Below are 23,308 nucleotides of genomic sequence, written 5' to 3'. Positions count from 1 at the left end.
TAATTGAACTATTACCAACCGTATGTTCTTATATCTGAGAATTTTCTTCAGTTACGCTTTTTTTCAACCATAAGTGAACTTACGGTTGATGTCGATACCAGAATTACGAACCGTAAATAACCCTGGAACCCAGAGTTCATAAAGGTCACCAATTACGGTCCATAACTAAAATTCGAGATGAACCGTAAACACTGTTACGGTTGATAATCATTTTAGTTTACGAACCATAACTAAGTTATGGTTCATCTCGAGCATTTGGTTATCAACCGTCACTGGTTTTACGATTGGGTTTTCCCCAAATTTAACCAGTTACGGTTGGTAGTTCATATTTTACAAACCGTAACTAAGATTTACGGTTGGTTACGGGCAAAATTCCAACCTAATTAGCTCTGAAAATGTAAAAAAAATGGAATTTTTTTTTAAACTCTAAAATATGATTTTGTTTTGATTTAGAGTTAATATTAAGTGAAAACTAATCATTAACACTAAACTAGATTATCAACACTAAACTATGAAAGGGTTAATTAGTCATTTTCAGTTTTTTTTTGAATAAGGGGCACTTCAAATTACCATGTAATGATCCTTTTTGTCCTATTATCCGCCTCCCCTCTAATGGAATCCGCCGCCTCTATAACAAGATTATTTTAAAAGGTGGTCATCGATTCCAACTCATTTGTTTGTTTTAATTGTTGTGGACATAGTTATGTGTTATATGGAAGGCTAGAACGTCGTCAACCTTGGACTGTTGTTTGTAAAACCAATTTTAAGGATGGAGATACTGATCGGCTGACACTATGAGGTTCCTACTCCACTTCTATATCATGCCTCTTTTTTATCATTATCATCAACATGGCACGCTGATTTTAAGCCCCTTCGTATCACTGTTATGATAAAGATAGTGGTGGCATCCTTTGAGGCAAAGGGAGGTTGGAATGGTGCAACGAAAGACTAAAAAATGACATTTAAGCCATGAGTGTATAAGTACCTGTTATTGCAGGTTGGTTGTGAAGATTGGGTTTGACCGAGTTAAGGAAGTGACGACATCATATTGTTGCACCAGACGAATGAGTGTACTGAGCTGACATTGGCGGTAGTGGTATCATTCCACTAACCTCAAATCACATGACACTAGATAATATTGATGCATGCTCACCGACAGCCATGATCTACATCATTGTAGCAGTTGTAACTATTTAGCAGAATCCCAGAATTCAGTGATGTCAGTGAGAAGTCAAAATATCGAAATGTTGAGATTTTTTGCTGAACAGGAGAACAAAACCAGCATGAAACGCTTAAATAACCAGTCATACCAAGGACCATTTCTATCCTTTTGTGATAGTGGGTCGGAATATAGGTGAAGCAGATAAGGATAACGGACTATTTCCGGTGGGCGATATCCTACAATTTCTATAAATGAGTCCAGGCTTGCATTTGTTGATAATGTTATAAATATTTTTGTGTACTTCACAATAGGAGTCTAGATATATCCTTCCAGGTACAATAGGGAGTATATATATTATTGAGAATTTATTTACATCGTTGTTTGCGGTATAAGTTTCTTTTCAGTTATCTAAAGACGTTGTCTTCTCGCCAATTTGGGACCAAATGCTGAAAACATAATGTATGTATGCATCTGACCTATTTCAGTGTTGTTGAGACTATAAACATCCACCCATCCGAAAGAGGATCACTGATTCTAACAGCTCACAGATAGGTTCAATAATGCATTCCCATCAAGCAGCTGAGAGCAACCACAGTCATGAAGGGGACCAAATACTAAAAGCCAGACTAAAAGCTAAAAAAATTTGGGTTTAGTGGAGGTGAAGTGCAATGGTGAAAGACTAAAATTTAGTCTGGAGAACGATATAATAACGCCCCACATTGAACGAAAATATAATGAACGTATGATGGTGAGGCGCGGGTATAGTGAACGTATGCATGGAACGTGGGTATTAAGCACGCTTGGAGAGGGACGTTAGTATTGCAAACGCCTGGAGTGAGACGACGATAATAACAACGCTCAGACAACAAGCGTAAGTATTAGGTGTGTCTTGTTGGGCGTTGGTTATATGAGCGTTTGGTTGTTGGACGGTCGTACAAACATCGTCCGGTGGGCGGTGGATTATAATTAGACTTTGGGCGTATTCACCTGTACTCTGCTTCTTTTCCAGAGTCTTCTCCTCTACATAAAAACTAAAAACCCTGCAAAACCGTAAGTAAAAATTAATCAATAATATCCACAAAAACTCCAAATATCATGTTTATATGAAGTTTAATCCATGTTTTTATGAAGATTAATCTTTCTTAACCAGGTATGTAATCAAAAAAAGGTTTTATTCCAATTGATTTTTATTTAGTTTAATCAATCCGTTTTAATCTATGATTTTTGTGTTTGTTGTAGTGTTTTCTTAATTGGATGTGTAGAATTGTGCTTGGAGATTAAAGGTATGGTTTTTGCATGTTTTAATTTTGAAATTGGGTTGCACAAAGTTTGTAAAAAAAATTTTGTACTCGAGTTTTGATTTTTCTCGAGTTTCATCTGTTGAATATGGTTTTCTCAATTGATCTCTAAATTTTGTAAGGAGACATCGTATAAGTTTAATTTAGTGATTATCTTGCTTAAATGGTTAAAAAAAACTGCTTGTTAGACCAAGTATTGTGAGGTGATATTTTACAACTTATTCATCATACACACTGCATCAATTGGTGTTCTAAGTTAAAACCCAGACACAAACATACTTTACAAATTTAGAACTTTACGTATGTGTAGTAGTGGAGATAAAGCAACAAAAGAATTTCTAGTGACAATAAAGTTAAAATGATTTCCAGTTGTATTTATGTTGTGTGCAGATGTCGGACAAAATAACGTCGAGACGAGAGTAGTATGGAAGTTATTGGATGCAGAGATGAACGAGTAGTGGTGATGAAATGGTAAAGGAATTCATTTCATATATATATATATATATATAGATATATGAAAGAGCCGTTGCAATGAAATCAAACGACCTGAAATTTAGTCGTAGACGCACGTATTACAAACGCCTAGATAACAGGCGGAGGTATAACACACGTCTGCAAAATGGCCAAATGGGCGTATATAAAACTTGCGTCCCATGACAGACGTACCTTATAGAAGCGTCCCATTTGGGAGGATTTAATAACCACGTCCCACGTGAGGCGTACGTATTACATGAGTCTTGTCTGGCGGAGTTTATAACTACGCCCCATTCAGGCGTACATTGCGTCTACGCTGAGCTATGGTACGTTAGTTATACTCACGCCGGATTTGAAACTAGTGTAGCACAGAACAGGGGTAACAGGGATAGGTTTAAGTTTCGTCAGAAACTTAATAGAAAACTGATTTTAGGATCAAGATTCTAAGACAAAATATTGATAAACAAACTTGATAATAAGATGTGTCTTGTAAACAAGAGTTCCAGCCTTTATATAGACTTACATGAACAGATTAAAGGAAAGAGTTTGACGAAAACTAGAAAAGAAAATACTTGTGAAACAAACTAACTTAAAATGACGTAATGGATCAACAGTCATAGTTGATCCAAAAGCATGAGGTCAACTGTTTACAGTTGATCCAGAAGAAAGGGATCAACAATCATTGTTGATACAGAGAAAGATGTACTACATCAGTCCCCCATTTTTGAAAGAAACTCGCCCTCGAGTTAAAGTATAGAAAGAACTTCATTCTCTCCATGGAATTTGAATATTTCTTGCACATTGAAGATATTAGAGATGTTCCAAGTCGATGGAAGATCAATAACATAAGCATTGTCACTGATTTTCTTCAAAATCTTGAATGGTCCATATTTATTCATCTTGGTCTTGTTATAAGTACCAGTAGGAAATCTTTCTTTTCTGAGATGAATCATAACCAATTCTCCTTCACCAAAAGTTTTAAGTCTTCTATGATGATTGGCATCGTCCTTGAACTTGTTGTTAGAATCTGCAAGCTTTGACTGTACCTCTTGATGTATGAGTGAAGCTTTCTCAACAAAGTTATCTGCCTTAGCGTTTGATTTACGCAGCTTGGGAAGTACCACCAAATCTAAAATATGATTAGGAACCTTAGAATAAACAATCTGAAAAGGTGTCTTACCTGTAGATCGATTAACTGAAGTGTTATAAGCAAATTCCATATGTGAAAGGAGATTATCCCATTGCTTCTCTCTTCCTCCAATAACTTTGGCTCTAATCATATTTCCTAAAGATCGATTGACTACTTCAGTTTGTCCATCTGTTTGAGGGTGAGCAGTTGTACTAAATTGAAGTTTAGTACCCAAATGCATCCATAAAGACTTCCAAAAATAGCTCAAAAATTTAGTGTCTCGATCAGAAGTATTTTTTTTTGGAATTCCATGCAAACGTACTACTTCTTTGAAAAATAAATAAGCAACATTGGATGCATCAGTTGTTTTCTTGCATGCTATGAAGTGAGCCATCTTTGAGTAACGATCAACAACTACCATAATAGAATCATTCCCCCTCACAGTACGTGGTAAACCAAGCACGAAATCCATGCTAATATCCACCCAAGGAGCTTCAGGAATTGGTAGAGGAGTATACAAGCCAGTGTTTTGAATATTACCTTTAGACTGTTGACAAATCATGCATTTTTGTACGTATTTTTGAACATCTCTTTTAATAGAAGGCCAAAAATAACGTTCTTCAACCAAAGCTATTGTTTTATCACGTCCAAAATGTCCACCAAGGCCACTGCCATGTAATTCTTGGATGAGATGAAGACGTAGGGAACATTGTGGAATACATAAACGATTTCCTTTAAAGAGAAACCCTTCTTGAATGAGAAAATCATCAACACTTCCTGTTGAAGAACCACACTTGTCCCAAGGTTGCTTAAATTCTTTGTCTTCACTATATAAATCTTTTAAGAAATCAAAGGCTAAACTCTCATGTTTAAGAGTAACCAGAAGATGAGCTCTCCTACTCAAAGCATCAACAACTTGATTAAGTTTCCCACTTTGATGTTTAATGGAAAAAGTATATTGGTTAATAGTATATAACCATCTATCATGCATCCTATTGACCTTTGTTGAAGTTTTCAAAAACTTGAGAGCTTGATTATCAGTATTGACAACAAATTCAATGTGAATAAGATAAGGATGCCAATTCTTAAGAGCTTGAACAAGAGCAATTAATTCCAACTCATAAGTAGACCACTTCTTCCTTGTATCTGAATTCTTTTCACTATAGTATGCAACTGGATGTCCTTCCTGAGATAACACAGCACCAATGCTAACAACAGAAGCATCACAATGAATCTCAAAAGGTTTATCAAAATTTGGCATGGCAAGAACAGGTGCACTGCACAATTTTTCCTTAAGAAGATTAAAGCTCTTATCTGCTTCTTCAGTCCACTCAAAAGTATCACACTTCAAACAATCTGTCAAACCAACTGCAATGGTACTAAAGTTTCTCACAAATCTTCTATAGAAAGAAGCTAACCCATGAAAACTTCTTACTTCACGAATAGATGTTGGAGTAGGCCAATCCACAATTGCCTTAACTTTAGAATCATCCACAGAAATACCAGTATCCGACACAACATATCCCAAGAAAGTGACCTTGTTTGTAAAGAAAGTGCACTTCTTTAGATGCACATACAAAACATTGTCCTGCAGTGCCTGAAAGACTTAAGATAAATGTGAAATATGCTCTTCTTCATTGTTGCTAAAAATCAGTATGTCATCAAAATATACAATGACAAACTTTCCAAGAAAAGGTTGCAGAACTTGATTCATGAGGCGCATAAAAGTACTAGGAGCATTAGATAATCCAAAAGGCATGACTAACCACTCATATAACCCTTCTTTTTTTTTTGAAAGATGTTTTCCATTCATCACCTTCTCGAATACGTATTTGATGATACCCACTACGTAAATCAAGATTTGTAAACACTTTAGCACCCGAAAGCATATCTATCATGTCATCAATTCTTGGTATGGGAAACCTATATGGTATAGTAACTCTGTTTAATGCTCTACAGTCTATACACGTACAATGTCCACCATCCTTTTTATCTACTAAAAAGGCTGGACTAGCACAAGGACTTTTGCTAAGTCTTACCAAACCTTTTTGTAACAAATCATCAACCTGACCTTGTAAAATCTCATGTTCTTTAGGACTTAACCTATAATGAGGTTGATTAGGAATAAAAGTTCCAGGTATAAAGTATATCTGATGTTGTAGATCTCTTAATGGAGGAAAAACATTGGGTAATTCAGTAGGAAATAAGTTATTGAAAGAAGATAATAAAGGTTGTACCTTGTCTAGAATTTCCAGGTTTATCAGCTTCATGAGAACTCAAAGAATGTTTTGGTTGTAAAGAATGAACAATGGTAGCAACTAGTGCATTTGTCTTCTTATCTGATGGTTCCTTGACTGAATTAGAAGATTGTAAAGGCCATAGAACTTTAGTAAACCCTTCATGAACAAAGGTATACGTATTCTCATAGCAGCTATGAACAACACGAATATCATACTGCCATGGTCTTCCCAATAATAAACTTGCTGCATTCATGTTAATAACATCACACAAAACATAATCTGAATACCCAGGGAAAGAAAACTTCACCAAACATTGATTATTAATTTGCTGAGTGGAAGAGTTGTTTATCCATCCAACTAAATACGGTTTTGGATGAAGAGTAACAGGTAAACCAAGTTTCTCAACTAACTTTGCAAAAACATAGTTTTCTTTACTTCCACTGTCAATGATCATGGTGCAAAGCTTCTCTTCAATGAAACAATGAGATCTGAAAATATTATGTCTCTGAGTAGGACATGGTTCAGTGATTAAAACTGGTCGAATCATCCTAAGGAAATCTGCATCATAAGTCTCATGTTCTTGAAGATAAAATAATTCATCATCTCCTAATGCTTCTTCTTCTTGTGTTTCGTCTGAAGTTTCATTAATGTAAGCATGGAATTTGCGACAATCACTAGAAGTATGGCCAGTTTGGTTTCACTTGTTACATTTATCTCCTCGAAATTTTGAATAAGGGTTAGAGGGTTTAGATAATGGTGGAAAATCTTGTTGAAACTGATTACCTTTAGTATTGCGAACAAAATTTCGTTGTGGAGGAGGCTGAGGTGGCTTAGCAGATGAGATATGCATTGTAGGAGCAGGTTCTGAAGGAACATAAGTAGGTTGTTGTTGCTGATATGGTTGGTTTGCACTTCTGTCATGTGGATCAACAAAGACAGTTGGTCCCTCTAAGGATGGATCAACGACTGTTGATCCCTTTTCAGCTTGGTAACCATAAGAATAATTATATGGTCTGGAAGTTTTAGAAAAATGTTGATAATGAGCTTGACGTGGAGTTGCTTGTCTAAAGGTACTGAGTACACGCCTTTCAACTCTAATAGCTTGTTGGATGGCTTCAACCATTGTAAACACGGACTGCGTCAGTCCATGTTGAATTAAATTATTCAAACCAGCTATAAAACGTGCAACTAATTGCTCTTCAGTTTCATGCAATTGGTTACGAGCAACTAAAGCATAGAACTCAGCAACGTATTCTTCAACTAATCTGGCCCCTTGTCGACAGTTCTGAAGCTTAATAAAAAGTTGTTGCATATAATCTCTAGGTAAGAATTTATCTCTTAATAATTGTCTCATTCTTTGCCATGTACGTATAGGAGGTTTATGAGCATTGCGTCGATCTTTACCGAGTTTTTCCCACCAAGCTGCAGCTCCACCTTTTAATTTATAAGCTACCAATTTAACTTGAGAAGATTCAGGAACTTCCATGAAAGTGAAAAAGGAATCGACTTCATAAAACCAATCCAGCAAGTCTTCAATATGTAAACCACCATGAAAACTAGGTATCAGCCTTCAACTTATATTCTGGTAAAGTTCCATAAATATTCATACCAGATTTTAATCGTTTTTCATCAACCCATTGTTGCTCTTTGAGTTCTTCAGCTTTGTCATCTTCATCATAGTTGAGGGGTACGGTAATCTTTTTTTTGTTAACATAACCTTCCAAGGGTTCCTTGTGGTAAAGGGTATGGGAAATATTCTCAGGAATATTATCATTCTGAGTAAAAAAAGGTTTATCTTTTTGTGTTTCATCTTCTTCTTTTTCGCCAGAGCTTTGGTCCCCTTCTGTATCATCGGTTAATTTAGGCATCACCAAGTCACCAAAACCAGCATGTTTCCATAATTTGTCTAAACAATCTCCATGCATAGCAAGTGCAGATTTTAGAGAATTTGTACCTGAATCAAGCTTGGTAGCAAACTTGGTTTCTAAGGAACTATAAGACGTTTCAATTTTGTTGCCGAGCTTGGTTTCAAGTGCTGCGCTGAGCTTGGTTTCAAGTGTTGTGAGAATGGCATCAATTTCAGTTGCTGTTAACTTGTCTCCCATTGTAACGAAAGGTAGGTGGGTGAAAATTTAGGGTTTTGAATTGTTGCGGAAGCTGTGGAAAGGATCTGTTTCTAGATAAAAATCTAAAAACTCTGTATCTGATACCAACTAGTGTAGCACAGAACAGGGGTAACAGGGATAGGTTTAAGTTTCGTCAGAAACTTAATAGAAAACTGATTCTAGGATCAAGATTTTAAGACAAAAAATTGATAAACAAACTTGATAATAATATTGATAATAAGATGTGTCTTATAAACAAGAGTTCCAGCCTTTATATAGACTTACATGAACAGATTAAAGGAAAGAGTTTGACGAAAACTAGAAAAGAAAATACTTGTGAAACAAACTAACTTAAACTGACGTAATGGATCAACAGTCATAGTTGATCCAAAAACATGAGGTCAATTGTTTACAGTTGATCCAGAAGATAGGGATCAACAATCATTGTTGATACAGAGAAAGATGTACTACATCAGAAACGTTCACTATACTTGCGCTTAACAACACACGCGATTAATACCTACGCCCCACTATATGTTCATTTGGTCTGGGTTGACGACTACATTTGGTCTCAAACCCTAGTTTTCCGGACCAAATATAACTATGATCCTCTCCACTACGCTTCACTTTAGGATTAAATTTGGGTATAGTCTCCAAATTTGGTCGTGACTGTGGTTGCTCTGAGTCCATTTATCAGGAAAAAACTTTACCAATGCCAATGTCAGGAGAATTTACCAGTAGTATATCATTTTACCAAAAGTTTAATTTTTTGAGAACGGAACGATATGCGGATCACGCTTACGTCTAAACTATGTTGGTTCATTACTCATATGGAGTATAAATTTTGCAGCGAAACGGCAAGTCGGCAGGCACATCGCGCAGTATTATATATACTATAATAAAGAAAAGGGTCTTTTCAACGTACCGACAGGAAATGACCACCGTACCCCTCCGTTTTTTCTTTGATTAATCAGCTGCGACTGAAAGCAATACAATCCCTTTGTGTTTTTGTTTACTTAGCTGCAACTGAGTCTGAATGAACGCATTCCTGTTCTTGATTATTCAGTTGAATCTCATCAGATTTTGGTACGTCTGAAGAATCGAGGGCAATTTTCTGATCTTTCGTTCCAAAAAGCCATCGAATTCTTATCCCAAATAAAACCCAAAAATCTTCGCCTCTTATAATCACCATACTCTTTCCCTAAATTAACCATAATACTCTTTCTCCAAATCAAAATTTTTATAATGATCGAACCATAGTTGTTGTATTCAGCCCAGCTTTTGCAGCCAAAGATGAAATTTTAGGGACTAAAGAAGAGGGTTTGTAGCCGAAGAAGAAATTTCAGGGTGACGGACGAATAACAGTGATTCTGAAATTAATAGTTGAACAACACTATGATTTCAGCTTACAAAACATTAATCAGCTGAGATTTGGATTTCAGCGTCACCTACAAAGTATTCCATATTTCAGAAGGCAGGTTTGCACAAATTCACCCTTTTTCCTGCTTCATTGGTACCCCATTGTTATACCTTTCAGTTGTTTGACAGAATTCCTAGGACACAAAATCTACATTCTCAACCTAATACTACATGATTTCTACTTCAACTTTTGTTTGATTATGGTTGTTCAATGTTCTCATATACTTTGACTAGGAGAGTGGCATGCTCGAAATATTTCACCTCTTTTTGCCCCTTCATTGGTTTTGCAATGGCTTTTGTATATGGAGTTAATATGATAACGAAAAACAAAAAATGTGTGTACTGTACCAATTGCATACTGCAATTTAGATTTCACTATTTGTAATTAAACTAATAATGTACTACAGCTGTTTGCAATGATGTCAACTTTTGCTACATTGCGGTCGCGGATCCAAATTTTCACTGTGAAACGCGTATGCAGTATATCCATCCCCTGTACCCACCTGCAGGAATACTTTCAGTATTCTACTGATGTTAATGTCTTCTTGCACTTTGTTGGCAGCGGTAGAAATTTACTGTTGTAATGGTTGTAACAGCTAAGCAGCTGGTTCATGGGGGAATTTCCATTTTTGTTTTTATGAATTTCATGACTAAGGAGAAGAAGAAAATGTTACAGGTGCTCTGCTTCCAAAACCATACATGTATATCACATGCACCGTCAGGCAGTATATTTTTAAATTTATATCCCTTGATCGACAAAATTCCTATGAGATAAAATTTGAATGGCTTAATGATTCTCACATGATTTAACATTTGAATAGATCATAGATCAACAGTGCATTCCTATGAGCTCCTCCTGTGTCTTAAGCTAACTTATAACTTTTAACAAGGTAGAAAGGGGATTTTTTTTTTAAATACCATGTTTTGGCGTTCGATCGGCTGTGATCGTTCCCTGGCTAATTTTATCGTTGTGAAGTACTAATTCCAAATATATGGATGAGGAAACATCCATGAAGTTGATAAGTTTATGCTGCTATACTTCTGAAATCTAACAAAAGTTGAAAATATAAAAGATGTTTGTTTATTTCCTATCCAATGTTGCTGATCATTAATGACCTTTAAACAACTGAATTATATACATCAGTATTGCTTTTTTTACATTCTCATATGCTGATCGAATGCCAATTCGGCAGGTGCATCGCACGTGCGTATTTACTAGATATATTTGAAAAGATTTCATCTATTGTTGATTTGAATATATGTTCTCGCTCAATTCATAATTCTAGGTTAAGGATTTCCTTCTTTCGAAATGATTCGTAGAATTGGATCTTGAAACCCTTAATAACATTTCGTGAACTAATGGGGTTTTTCTTTTTTCCAGGAACATCTTACTCTTTATTATCTATTGAGATTGGCAGTTTGGGGGAATTGGACAAGGTGTATCCTAAAATTAGTTCTTGTTTTCCCCAACTAAGAGAAACCATAACGTTTTAGGCTTTTAGCTCACATATACTAGCAGACCAAGTCCTCACCAGCACCACCTATTAGATACTGAGCATGGTGGATGTAAATTTTGGGAGAGAAATTATGGAGGTCGATTCTTCTTCTGAGGGCTCCTTTGGTTCTGGCAGGCACTTGGAATCAACAGCGACTCAGGTGAAATTTGGCTCATATGCTTATTATAGTGTTAAAAATTTGCAGTCATATTACTTTGATACTTACTTATACATGTGGTTGGAAGGAAGATGGTGGATGGAACGATTAACAGTAGTCCACGTATGGAGATAACTCCAAGTGTTGGTAGTCCACAACTAGATGTGGATCCAGGGGTTGATAGTCCGCAACTAGTAGAGATGACATCGATAACTGAACCAGATTCCCAATCGATAGCTGTTGATTTGACACCTTTTTTTGTCACCAATCAGGTACTGATCTTGCCAACTAACTTCTTATGAGATATTTATATACACATTTGTCCCTGACATACTGACATAAAAGGTAGGTCACTAACATTTTGCTGTGCATAGGTGTTTGACTCACGCGAAGCCATAATAGAGTGGTGTCAAGAGGTCGGAAAGAAGAACAACACAGTACTTGTGATCTCACACTCAAAGAGAACACTAAAAGGAAAGGGGTCAAGAATTACACTTGGATGTGAAAGAAGTGGTTGGTATACGGACCATAAGAAAAAGAGTTTAAAACCCAAACCTCCTGAGCCAAGGAAAAGAAAGAGCAGAACTAGAAAGTGTGGTTGTCCTTTTCAATTGAAATGCGATTGGGTAGAAGGAAATAAGTGGACTCTTCGTGTAGTGTGTGGACGTCATAATCACGAATTATCAGACACACTGACTGGGCATGCATATGCTGGTAGGTTGAAGGAGGAAGAGAAGCAATTGGTACTTCATTTGACAGCAACTGGTGTTCCACCACAACAGGTACTTATAGCACTTAAAGAGAAGAGCAAAGAAAATTATTCGACTTTGAAAACAATATACAATGTAAAGGCCAAACATCGGAAGAGTCAGGTTGAAGGTAAGTCTGCAATGCAACAAGTGATGGAATTATTGGCTCAATACCATTATGTAGAAAAGCATAGAAGTAATGAAGAAACAAACGAGGTAAGAGATATATTCTGGGTTCATCCAGAATCGATGTTATTGGCCAAATGTTTCCCATCGGTTTTAATGATTGATTCCACATGCAAGACTAATAGATTTAAGAAGCCGCTCATTCATATTGTAGGGATTTCTTCAACAGGGAAACTCTTCACAGTTGCATTTGCCTTTATGGAGGCGGGCACAGAACAACATTATATTTGGGCTTTGACGCAGTTGAAATGGATGTATATGCCAAATACATTGCCATCTTTATTTGTCACAGATAGAGAGAGTGCATTGGTAAATGCAATTGATATTGTATTTCCGAGATCAAGTAGGCTGCTTTCCACGTGGCACTTAAATCAGCAGGTGCAGGCCAACTGTGAGAAGGCTTTTGAAGATATTGAAGAGTGGGAACAGTTTCTCACTGATTGGAATCATGTTTGGCAAGCTGAGACGATGGATGAATGTGGCGATGCTTATGCTGATTTTGCAACAAAATGGGCACCAAAATACCCATCATGCATCATATACTTGCGTGATACATGGCTGATACAGAAAGAAAAATTTGCTTTGGCGTGGACAAATAAGATCAAACACTTCGGCAACACTACGACAAAGGCTGACAAAGAGCATGAAAACCTAAGGAAGTATCTAGTTTCTGCTGTAGACAGTTATAATACTTGTTGGAAAGCAATGCACAACATGATAAAAGATGAAATTGCTCAAATTAAATTCTCTTTCGAGCTGAGTCTTACCACATTGAATCAAGAACATTTGTCACCTGCTTTGGAGGAGTTGAGGAACCATGTATCTCATAAGGCTTTGGAGCTTGTATTGTTTGAAATTCATTGTTCAGAAAACCTTGGCAACGAAGAGTCCTCGTGCAGGTGTTTCCTCCACTCTATACACGGACTTCCTTGTGCACATGAGTTGGTAAAATATGTTCCTCAGGGTAAGGCTATCCCTCTGTCAAACATTGACTCACACTGGAAGCAACTTTCAATTGTTCCGACACAAGAGCTATATAATGGATTTGATGTCCTACCGGAATTTCAATTGTTGAAACAGAAATGGATACAAGCAGTGGAACCCAGACGTTCCTTACTGTTAAGAAAGATAAAGGACATTGCAACATTCAAAACCCGGAATTAAGCATTTCAAACGAGTTGTTTGCTTGAGCATGAAATGCGTGGGTGTCATAATATCAGTCAATGTACTCTCGAGATTAGGCTTTCTTACTGGCTTCTTCCAGTTGCTTCTTTTGTATTAGCTTTTACCTTAGTTCAATTTATAAAATTATTTCCAATCATAATTTCCCAAGATTACTTCTTGTGTTGCGCTTCATCCATAAAAATGATATGCATATACTATGAAAGCAAAAACTTACTGTTCGTTCAGGATAGGTCATAAACTGTGGTTCTTTTTTTTTTTTTTTTGATCAGACAGCTGGAATTAGTGCTGGTATGATCGATTGTTAAATATCATTTTGATATTGCTTGAAGTTGACAGCTACAATTTTATTTTATTTTTGATCAGACAGTTGGGATTAGTGCTGGTATGATCGATTGCTAAATATCATTTTGAATATTGCTTGAAACTGACAGCTACAAGGCCCCTGTTGATATTTCTCACCAAGCCTTTCCAGGAAACAAGAAGGTAGCTGATGCTGCTCTCGAAAAGGAAACCTTGCAGGCCAATATTATTTTGATCTACGGAAACCCTCAGAATCATCTCCCTAGCAACAGTTGGTGTGGGATGCTTAAAAAAAAAAAAAACAGTTGGTGTGTGATGATGTTGCACTTTACTCCAGTTGGTGGATCTACTGAAACCCTCAGAAGTAACAGTTGGTGTGGGATGATGTTGCACTTCACTAGAGTTGGTGTGGAGGTTTTGGTTTCTTTCTTACTGGTCTTCGTCCCTACTTCTGTATGAAAACCTTATTTCGGTTGCAATATAGATTTTATGGTGTACAAGGTCTTTGACCCAAAACACTGACTACGTGATGCAGATTCAGAAATCTCCACTTTCTGTACCCATGAGTACCACTTTCACGCAAAGCCATTAAAGCCATTAATAAGAATACCAGACACAACTGTAAAATCCAGTCCAAGTTGAAACCTAAAATCATGTATATTCGGGGATTACGAAACATCAGACCTAAAGCATTGTTCTTTAACGTACACGGCCAAATATCCGATGAAAAAGAAAATCCTTAGTGCCTCTTTTTGCCGTGCTTCCTACCTCCTTTCTTCTTTCCACCACCTTGCTTTTTCTTTCCTTTGTCACTAGTACCAGTACCAAAATTCAACGCTTGTGGCCGACTTGGCCGATTTTCCATGCTTCTTGAAGAATTATTGTGCAATAGATGCTTCACGTTCAATACACCATTTTTGAAATACCCATCAGTTGACCTCAGTACACTATCCTCCGCCTTTCGCTTCCCTGGGGCTCTATTACTAGAACTTGATTTGTTCCCCCCAAAACGACCGAGAACCATATCCTAAATTAGCAACAATTAACTATCAGCAAAACCTCCAAATTTGAACTAAATAGTAAAGATACTATGTTAAAGAAATAAAAAAATCGCAAACAAGCAATAGAAATCTTCAACAACCTCTTGTAGCGTTTTCTGTTGTCTTTCCTTTTGTTTCTTCATTGTGACTCTTGCAAGACTCAGTGGTACTCTTTGCTTCTTAACAGGCTGTTATTTAAGAAGAAAATCAACAATACTTCAATATAAGAAGAGTTAGAGGCTTGGTAAATGTATAATATCCAAGACGAACCATCTGTGTAGTTTTCTTACCTTCCCACCGAGAGAAACTACCCTTTCATTTTGCAAAGCCTTCTTTTCTTTCCATGTCATATGGGAGGAACCTACAATAAAACAACACATGAGTGATCAAACCAAAAATTGAAGCAATTTGGGGATCAAGTTCTAACTGGCCAAGTATAGACAGTATATTTGTTTTTAAGCATCCATAAATAAAGCTAACAGTTTTCTGAATCAAAATAAGATACAAGCCTGCTAAAGGATCTCATTTATAGCTTTGGTTGTAGGCTTGTAGAGTTGTAGGTGCTGATGTATAAAAGAATTATCTAAAGTGTTGAAAGAAGTTTATAACTCCATACCAAGAAAGTCTAAAAGAAGGAAACTGGCAAAGGCTATACACACTACTCGCATTAAAGACTAGTTGTATATAAAAAAATTAAACAGCTTTTAATCATAGTAATTGTGCTTTGATATATTTGCCGTGTGTAAATACATAATAAAATTTGTTGTTGACTTGATTCAGTACTGGTTAGAGAGCAAGTAATTGGCTTAATAATGAATCTCTTGCTATCGGCATTCCTAATCTTATACTGTCGGGTCATGTTACTAGATGCTAAAAACAAAATGAATCAATCTCATATTCAAATTTGACATGGCCAAATAAAATAGCTTTTTTTTTTCCCCTTCCGCTAAGGTTAATCACAAAGATCCCTTAGTACCATGGATAATATTTATCAAAGACTAAATAATAGTGAATGGTCGTTTCCTTTCAATCTTATTATAGGGGCGACATGTTTTGTTAGAGGGACGGTATTCTAATAGGACGAAAAGGGTCATTACATGATCATTCAAGGTGTCCCTTATCAAAAAATTGGAAATGACAAATTAATCCTCATTATTAATAACCTAGTTTAGTGATGATAATCAAGTTTAATGTTAATGATTAATTTCACTTATATTAACTCAAAATCAAAAGAAAATCAGACTTTTAGAGTTAAAAAGAAAAAAGTTTAGAGGAGAAGAAAAAGAAAAACTTTTGTGATATTTGTGAAATCCTAAATTTTGATTCACTCAACCAAAATGAGTGATTCCAGTGACCCGGTATACTTCTAAATTAGTTCTCATTAGCTTTTTCTTTCTCAAAATTATCTAAAGTACATAACAAAATCAAAACTTTTAAATTTTCAGAAGAACTTACGGTTGCAATTTTGCTCGTGACCAACCGTAACTCTTAGTTACGGTTCGTAAGTTATCGAATACCAACCGTAACTGGTTAAATTTGGGGAAGATCCAATTGTAAAACCAGTTACGGTTGGTAGTTAAATTTGGACAACAACCGTAACTAAATTACGGTTGGTAACTAATGAATCGAGACCAACCGTAACTACCCTACGGTTGGTGTGTCAACTTAACTTTTGAACCGTAAATCATTATTTGATAAATTCTTAAGACACGGGATTATTTACGGTTGGTATGGTTGTTTGAGTAACAAACCGTAACTCAATTACGGTTGATAAATATGATGCAAATACAAACCGTAACTGAACATATTTTTCAAAACTAAGAACTTACGGTTGGTATTTGAGTTAAAACCAACCGTAACATCAACCCAATCTACAGTTACGGTTCGTATTTGAGTTATTACCAACCGTAACTCACATGCAACCAGAAATTTCAATTTCAATTTTCATACAAAACCTTAATTTTTGATACAAAATTAACTTAAATCCAACACGATAAACTAAACCCTAACTGGATTTTTCCAAACATTTTTCGAATCGTCGATTAATCGAAGACGATGAAATTTTCAGTTTTAATGGAGGTTACGGTTGATGGAGGAGAAGAGAAGATGAAGAAGATGATGAAAAAAAACTGATTTGATTTTTTCTAATTCATTAGGTTTAAAGAAAAATGATTTAATTTTGGTTGATTTAAGGTGAAAAGGGTAATCTAGTCAATTTACATCCCCTAACCAACTAAAAGGACATTACTATCACAATGCCGCCCCTTTAATAAATCATGACGCCCTATAATAAGCTTGTTTCCTTTATGTTAGAAAACAACAACACTATGCATGTTTATTTAAAATTCAAAGTGAGAGAGGAGAGAGATAATGATAATACCTAAAAGCTTCAAGTCCAGCGTAGAGAGAGAAGAGAAACCCTGTTCCTGCAACCGCTCAGCAAGAGCCTTGAGATCGGTAGTCTTCTTCGACCCCATTACTACTGTCTTATCTGATCTCTACCGCTTTGACAGTGTAAAACACAGAGAGCCTTATTGAACCCTAAAAATAAAAAAAAATAGCATCAGAAAATACACAAAAGAATTGAAATTGAGTTGTTACTTGTTACATTAACCTCAAAATTTTAAACTAGTTGATACTTGAATTCTTAGAAATCAATCTATATAAAATTGTCGAAACAAAATGCATAAATTTCTCCACATAAACGGATTTGTTGATATCAATCAAGTTCACAGCTAATCTAGTCTATGTCTCCTTAAAGCTAACAAACGACTGCGAGAAAGAGGGGGATTTTTCATACCTTAATTTTGTTAGGGTTTAGACTTCAGAGAAATAATAATAATGTGGAAGGAGGAGGTGAACAAAGAGAAAAGCACTGCCCCACGGGCGATTTTAACATGTTATGCTCAAGGGTTAAAATTGTCCTTTTAAGAAACTCTCAAACCAAAAGGGTAAAGAAATACAGTACAATTTTGTCTCTCTACTATAGAGAAAGCGAGAGAGAGACAGAGAGAGAGCGAGCGCGCAAAGGAACTAGGTACGATGTGTCAATCTGAGTTTCATTGATTATTAATTTTTTTGATGTGAGTATCGTTATTTCTTATTGATATGTGTTGATCATATTCGCATGTTTACTTGTTTGATAAAATTCCTCAATCGAAAATTCGCTTAGGGTGTTTGAAACCATTAGTTACATATTATCTTTCTCGATTGCATAGTTGGGTATGTAATGTTTTTCTATGTCGTATGAATTTCATACCTCCAATAGTAGTAGTATTCATGTCTTACCGTTTAGCCTTAGCAATGTTGTTCTATGTCATATTTATTTTGTTTTAGAGACAAGTAATGGGATTATCAAAACTAGGTTCTTAAATTTACTTGCTGCGGTGCAGGATTTGAGTTCGTTGATACACAGTAATTTACAGAAACAAACTTTCACAATTTACGATACGGCTGAGAGACAGAAAATTGATCAGCAACTGCAACCACCGCAACAAGGTGGAGATATGATTGCTTGTGTAATTAGAAGCTGCCTTGCTTCCATGCTTGCCTGCGAGAGAGCTGCAAGCAATAGATTGTTCTCCTCATCCTTCTCACCAAAGTAAGTAATCTAATCTTGAAATGAACTATTCTTAGTCACAGTTGTAGTGATTTAGAAATTTGATGGAGATCTGTCAGGTTTAGCCATCCATTGAAGTGGAAGGAAAAAAACAAGATAATATGATGGGAGATTCAATTTGTTCAAAATTTTGTTTTTCCGGTCTAATAAGCAACTCTAGCTGTGGTGACCAACAGGCAAGAAGTCCCAATTAGTGCACCCGTCAGTCGTGATTTGTAGGATTGTTTGAACTAGGATCTGGGAAAATGAATCGTACAAACAAAATGTAAATGTTTATTACAAGCTTGATGACGCAGTGATGCCGAGTCTCTTTTCCATTGTTTTCTCAACTTTGGTTGAACATTCCAACTATTCTAATTAGTGGGCATTGAGCTGTGTTCTGTGTTTCAGCTATGATATTCTTTTTAGTTCGATGGTCTATGATAAGCGAAAGGTAGAATTTTTTTCTTTTCCAAATTGAACCAAATGCATCTCATCTGAATTTTATAGTACAAAGGTGGTTCTAAAATTCCAACTTCTTTTCTACAGCTGCAATGTAGGGTTTTGTTTACTCATGGCCTACATATTCTCAGTTGCAATCAGACAAGCTCGAACACTATCACAGGGAAAAAGTTCCAATCACCAAAATAGGATCCAAAATTGCAAGATTTATAAAGGGGATACCAAACCTAGTGACGCGATACCAATCCAAAGATCCAGTGGTCAAGATTGTTTTGTTTTATATGGATTGCTATTCCCCCTCTCAAGGTATGGTATCCCCCTATAATGCAAAATTGGCTGTGAACTCATAAGTAGTCATCCTAATGGTTATCAAACAAGCAGTTTGGTTCAGATGATTACAGATATATATATTATTCTTTTGTACTGTCTTGTCTGCCAATTTTATTGCTGTTGTGGTACCTGTGAGATATTTTGTGGTTGGAAGAGAGCACTCTCTAAATGGACCACGAAGGTAACTGTTATGAGTCTTTTCCTGGCTGCGCTATCATGTCTATTGTGACGTGAAAATCCAGTATTTTTTTCATATCCCTTTGTGATGCAGCATTGCAAGTAGTGAAGTTTTTGCGTTCAAAACTGATGGTTACTTTGTGTCCTTATAGTTGACGTGGAGAGACATGCAAGAGATTTCATGGAAGCTGCCAAGAAACTGCAATTGTATTTTATTGGACTGCAACATGAAGAGCTCCCCACGAAAGAATCAACTCTTCGAAAGGTATTTTGTACATAATACTTGTTTAGTGGATTCATAAAACCAGGCAGGTGGGGAACGATCAACTGATTAAAAATAAAGGATATAAATACCACTCACTTTGGGACATAACAATCATACTGCAGAGTGCGTATTCTTTCATGCCATGTGTGGTTAAGCCAACTCTCTTTAAAATCTGAATGGGCGTTTTGCACTAGGATTCTCATTTGCAGTGCTGTGTTTCTCCAGCATATTGCAGAAATGGAAGAAGAGATGAGGACCAAGACACAGTTGATAAAGAAGCACGAGAAATTAATCCTAGGGCGGAAGAAAGAGTTGAAAGATCAGCTTGATAAACACATTACAGAGCTGGAAAGAGTTTAACTGTCACCTATTGAAGCAAATTCCATGTTTTGTCCAAATGTGTTGATGATGTGGTAAGAATGAATAGGAAGAAAATGAAATCTAAGATTTGCTGTTTTTTTTTTCTTTTTCTGTTTTTAAATTAGACTTTGTTTAATAATCATTAACGTTAGATAAAGTGAAATCTAAGATTTCCTTAGGGAACATTTTTAAATCCATATTTTTGTCCAACAGGAATTGTGAAGCTTATGGTTACAACTTACAACATCTCCGATGGAGCTTGGATATGTGTCGTAGGCAAAGATGAAGTGAAAAATATTTTAATAGGATGGCCTACAAAAAATATACAAATTCCAATCTGTTGTATACACGTCATAAATGGCCCACCATTAATCGAGCAGGCATCGAGAGAAAATCGGACAAATTAGCGGCTTCTTAACTGATAAGGATCAATTGAGGAGTCTTAATCTTTAAGTTTTCTAAACATTTCTAGACACATACGTGTCATTTGTCTTACCGACTTACTGGATATAAATAGCCAGTTCTCAACCATGGATGTACTACTTTAAGAAACAGAATAATAAGAAATGAAATGGGGAATTTAATTCCAATCTTCTCCTCCCATCTTTCTTCTTCTATAATTTCAGTTACATACCAACACCAACAATGTTTAATTGTATCGGCATAGTACATACATGAGAGTCGCATGAGAACGCAACACGTTATCAGCACGAATAACTCGATGCCGCCAATTGATAAACCAGTGTTCGACGATAGTTATGCCAAGCTGCCGGGGATGATACCCACAAAGCCATATAATCAACTTCACAATTTATATTTGTGTTTTGAGTTGAATTTGTGTTTTTGATTATATATGTGGATAGTAGTACTGACTCTGTTGCTTCTATTGATCAGGGTAGTAACACTATTAATGGAGGCAAGTTGTTCTACAAGTATTGCAAACTTGTACGAATGTTTTTGGGTAAGTGCGGGATGGTGAGAACCGCGACTCCGTAAACTTTAATAATTTTCCGCTATATTATTTTTGTTATGGTACTTACGGTTTTAATACCAGCGAAGCGAGACATTGTTGTATCCCTAGAGGATAACATAAATTTAACTTCTCTTGCTCTAAATAATCTCCAGAGATTTTGAAATAATTCCACCAGAAGCTGGAATTTCGTCTAGCATAGTATGAATGCAAAAGGGCACGGTCCGCTAGCCGTTTGGTCCCAGAAGTGACCCATTATAAAGTGCTAACCGGTTTCTATCAGCGGTCCCTGAAGTGACCTGTGACTGATATTGAGGAATTTTCCTATAAAGCATGTATCCATTTGCACACTTGTAAATTAATATTTCGTCGACCCCCGAGAGACGAAAATGGAGATTTATTATGTCGGTACCATATATTTTTTCTTTGTTTCGAGTTTTGTTTATTTTATTTACTTGTTTTTGAATTTATGGATTCCCGAAGTAATCCACGAGATGTCGTTGACCCAGAAGCGGTCCAACATTTAAATTATGGTTCCTTGTGGTGATCCAAAATATTTGGGTTCCAGTAATAATCCATAAAATAGACTCCAGAACTGGTCTATCGAAATACTTGGATTTCAGGAATAACCATAAAATTTTGGGTTCCCAAAGTAGCCCATGGTTACCAAATGTTTTTGTTGGTGACTCTACTATTTTTCTCTCGTCTTATCTTTGCCAAAGAATATGGATTCCAGAAGTAATCAGTCCAGTATAGATATGGACGATTGAGATACTTGTCTCAAATTTAGACGAAACAACAAACACGAATTTTCGAACCATTTTATAACCTTGTAGAGGTTTCTGGAAATGTGAAAAATATCATTTCATGTTCGAATAGTATGATAGACATCTGCATAAGAGCGTGTATCATTTTATATGGTGGTGTGGTATTTGCCTTATATTCTATCAGGTTCCAGAAGAATCTGTTGAGTTTTAGAAATATTTAGTATTACCACCTTGAAATAATAAATGAGCATTTTTATGGAGTATTTTGTTACTTCATTTGTTTTTGTGCTAGAAGCACGTTAAGAGAAGTTTGAGGCTCTCTCTTTTATGGGAGTGCCATATGAAAATTCTATCAGTAGAATCTCACAGTGTCATTAGCCAGAAGTTTAATGACCTCGATTTTTCATGCCTAGGCATGGTCCGCACGAACACCAAAGTTCTACCAAGATGAGTAGACAATTAAAAATGCTCATGTACATCCTTTACAGAACCTGAAGCTTCTATTACATGAGGATGTAAATTGTGTTGTTTGGTCCCAGAGACAATTAGTTATTAAATTCCATTATGGTAACCCGTTGCTGAAACACCAACTTTAATCCCTAGAAAGGATTCAAGGTGGCATATGCAGGACTTATTCACCCTGCAGTATGGACAATTATTTCAATACTTTATCGTATTGCAGACACGTCTACTAGATGGTCTCTTGTTATATTAACACGTGATGTTAGATTTTGCCAAACTTTTTGTGCAAATCTTGTTGTTGCGTATCCATTTTTAGACTTTCCAGCTAAGTCCATTTATTTTGGTGGTAAATTTATAGGCTTTTGATGCTTTGCCTTCAGTTGGTATTATATCGAGCATATAGTTAGCACATGTGCGCACTCGACATGGTCTATTTGAGTTCTTTGCTTAAGCATCTTTAGTTTATTGCTCGACCAACTATTTACCATCAATTATGTCTTGCGAAGCAACCTTACAATTTATGTGTTTGGTCCATAGCGTCACCCAGCTATATATATTGGTTTCGATTCATAAGACATTTAAAACCGTGTGTTGGTAATGTCTTATTGAAGATGAGACTGTATTCCCGCCGTTAGGGGGAGGAAGTAAGCCGCCAAAAAGGAACGGCGTGAAATGTCTCATCTCTTGTCGAGCCTGAGGCTGTTTTTGGGACACTTATTGTGTGGTTTAATTAATACCCAAAATCTATCATGAGCAGAATTTCCTTTGAAAATCAGGCAATTATGGAACCAGAAGTTTCCAGAAATGAGATAGTAATGTTTCCGTCATGATCAGGAAAACTAAAATGCCACCAGAAGTTGGCATGACAACCCGCCACCAGAAGTTCAGCAAGAGTAGGGTTGATAACCTGTAAGGTTCTCCCACTTTAGTCAGAGGGAGAAACGTCACCATAAAGGATGGTGCAAATTATGATAACC

At 36.2% G+C, this 23,308-nt stretch overlaps 3 protein-coding genes and 1 pseudogene across 6 annotated transcripts; 2 read left to right on the top strand and 2 right to left on the bottom strand.

The window, feature by feature from the left end:
• Positions 1–1,149: 1,149 nt before the first annotated feature.
• Positions 1,150–7,789, bottom strand: LOC113331593. Its single transcript, XM_026578293.1, has 8 exons — positions 7,087–7,789; positions 6,301–6,936; positions 6,103–6,227; positions 4,784–5,660; positions 4,413–4,693; positions 4,115–4,313; positions 3,981–4,063; positions 1,150–1,260 (listed from the first exon to the last, which is right to left on the bottom strand). The coding sequence occupies exons 1-8, from the start codon at positions 7,787–7,789 to the stop codon at positions 1,150–1,152; spliced, it is 3,015 nt and encodes a 1,004-aa protein (XP_026434078.1).
• A 1,629-nt stretch (positions 7,790–9,418) lies between these two features.
• Positions 9,419–13,747, top strand: LOC113331407 (PKS-NRPS hybrid synthetase CHGG_01239-like). Of its 4 annotated transcripts, none has more exons than XM_026578114.1 (5): positions 9,419–9,886; positions 10,424–10,503; positions 11,209–11,483; positions 11,573–11,752; positions 11,855–13,747. In XM_026578114.1, exons 3-5 carry the CDS (start codon positions 11,385–11,387, stop codon positions 13,577–13,579), a joined length of 2,004 nt encoding a protein of 667 aa, XP_026433899.1. In that variant the 5' UTR covers positions 9,419–9,886; positions 10,424–10,503; positions 11,209–11,384; the 3' UTR covers positions 13,580–13,747. The 4 variants fall into 4 exon arrangements, with proteins under 4 accessions (XP_026433899.1, XP_026433900.1, XP_026433898.1 ...); XM_026578115.1 differs by having other exon boundaries at positions 10,390–10,503; XM_026578113.1 differs by lacking the exon at positions 10,424–10,503.
• A 726-nt stretch (positions 13,748–14,473) lies between these two features.
• On the bottom strand, positions 14,474–17,830 carry LOC113331169. The gene is made up of 5 exons (XM_026577916.1): positions 17,741–17,830; positions 17,321–17,481; positions 15,231–15,301; positions 15,042–15,128; positions 14,474–14,927 (listed from the first exon to the last, which is right to left on the bottom strand). Exons 2-5 carry the CDS (start codon positions 17,415–17,417, stop codon positions 14,640–14,642), a joined length of 543 nt encoding a protein of 180 aa, XP_026433701.1. The 5' UTR covers positions 17,418–17,481; positions 17,741–17,830; the 3' UTR covers positions 14,474–14,639.
• Positions 17,831–18,179: 349 nt separating this feature from the next.
• LOC113331591 lies at positions 18,180–21,516 on the top strand (annotated as a pseudogene).
• The last annotated feature ends 1,792 nt before the right edge of the window (positions 21,517–23,308 follow it).

The sequence above is a fragment of the Papaver somniferum genome, unplaced genomic scaffold (assembly GCF_003573695.1).
Source record: "Papaver somniferum cultivar HN1 unplaced genomic scaffold, ASM357369v1 unplaced-scaffold_125, whole genome shotgun sequence".
NCBI classification, from domain to species: domain Eukaryota; kingdom Viridiplantae; phylum Streptophyta; class Magnoliopsida; order Ranunculales; family Papaveraceae; genus Papaver; species Papaver somniferum.
The sequence above is the reverse complement of the archived record's forward strand: the minus strand, read 5'-3'. Positions and strand labels throughout refer to the sequence as shown.

Bases quoted from the DNA above. Each gene is read 5' to 3' on its own strand.
- LOC113331593 (XM_026578293.1), bottom strand. From the start codon at position 7,789: ATGGAAGTTCCTGAATCTTCTCAAGTTAAATTGGTAGCTTATAAATTA. The intron at 5,661-6,102 runs GTAAGACTTAGC...TAAGTCTTTCAG, and splicing joins ATTTGTTACAAAAAGGTTTG to GCACTGCAGGACAATGTTTT. The intron at 1,261-3,980 runs GTACAGTCAAAG...TCTCCTGTTCAG, and splicing joins CTTCACTCATACATCAAGAG to CAAAAAATCTCAACATTTCG.
- LOC113331407 (XM_026578113.1), top strand. From the start codon at position 11,385: ATGGTGGATGTAAATTTTGGGAGAGAAATTATGGAGGTCGATTCTTCT. The intron at 11,484-11,572 runs GTGAAATTTGGC...GTTGGAAGGAAG, and splicing joins TGGAATCAACAGCGACTCAG to ATGGTGGATGGAACGATTAA. The intron at 11,753-11,854 runs GTACTGATCTTG...TGCTGTGCATAG, and splicing joins CTTTTTTTGTCACCAATCAG to GTGTTTGACTCACGCGAAGC.
- LOC113331169 (XM_026577916.1), bottom strand. From the start codon at position 17,417: ATGGGGTCGAAGAAGACTACCGATCTCAAGGCTCTTGCTGAGCGGTTG. The intron at 15,302-17,320 runs GTATTATCATTA...GTTTTATTGTAG, and splicing joins GCTGGACTTGAAGCTTTTAG to GTTCCTCCCATATGACATGG. The intron at 14,928-15,041 runs GTTGTTGAAGAT...TTGCTAATTTAG, and splicing joins AACAGAAAACGCTACAAGAG to GATATGGTTCTCGGTCGTTT.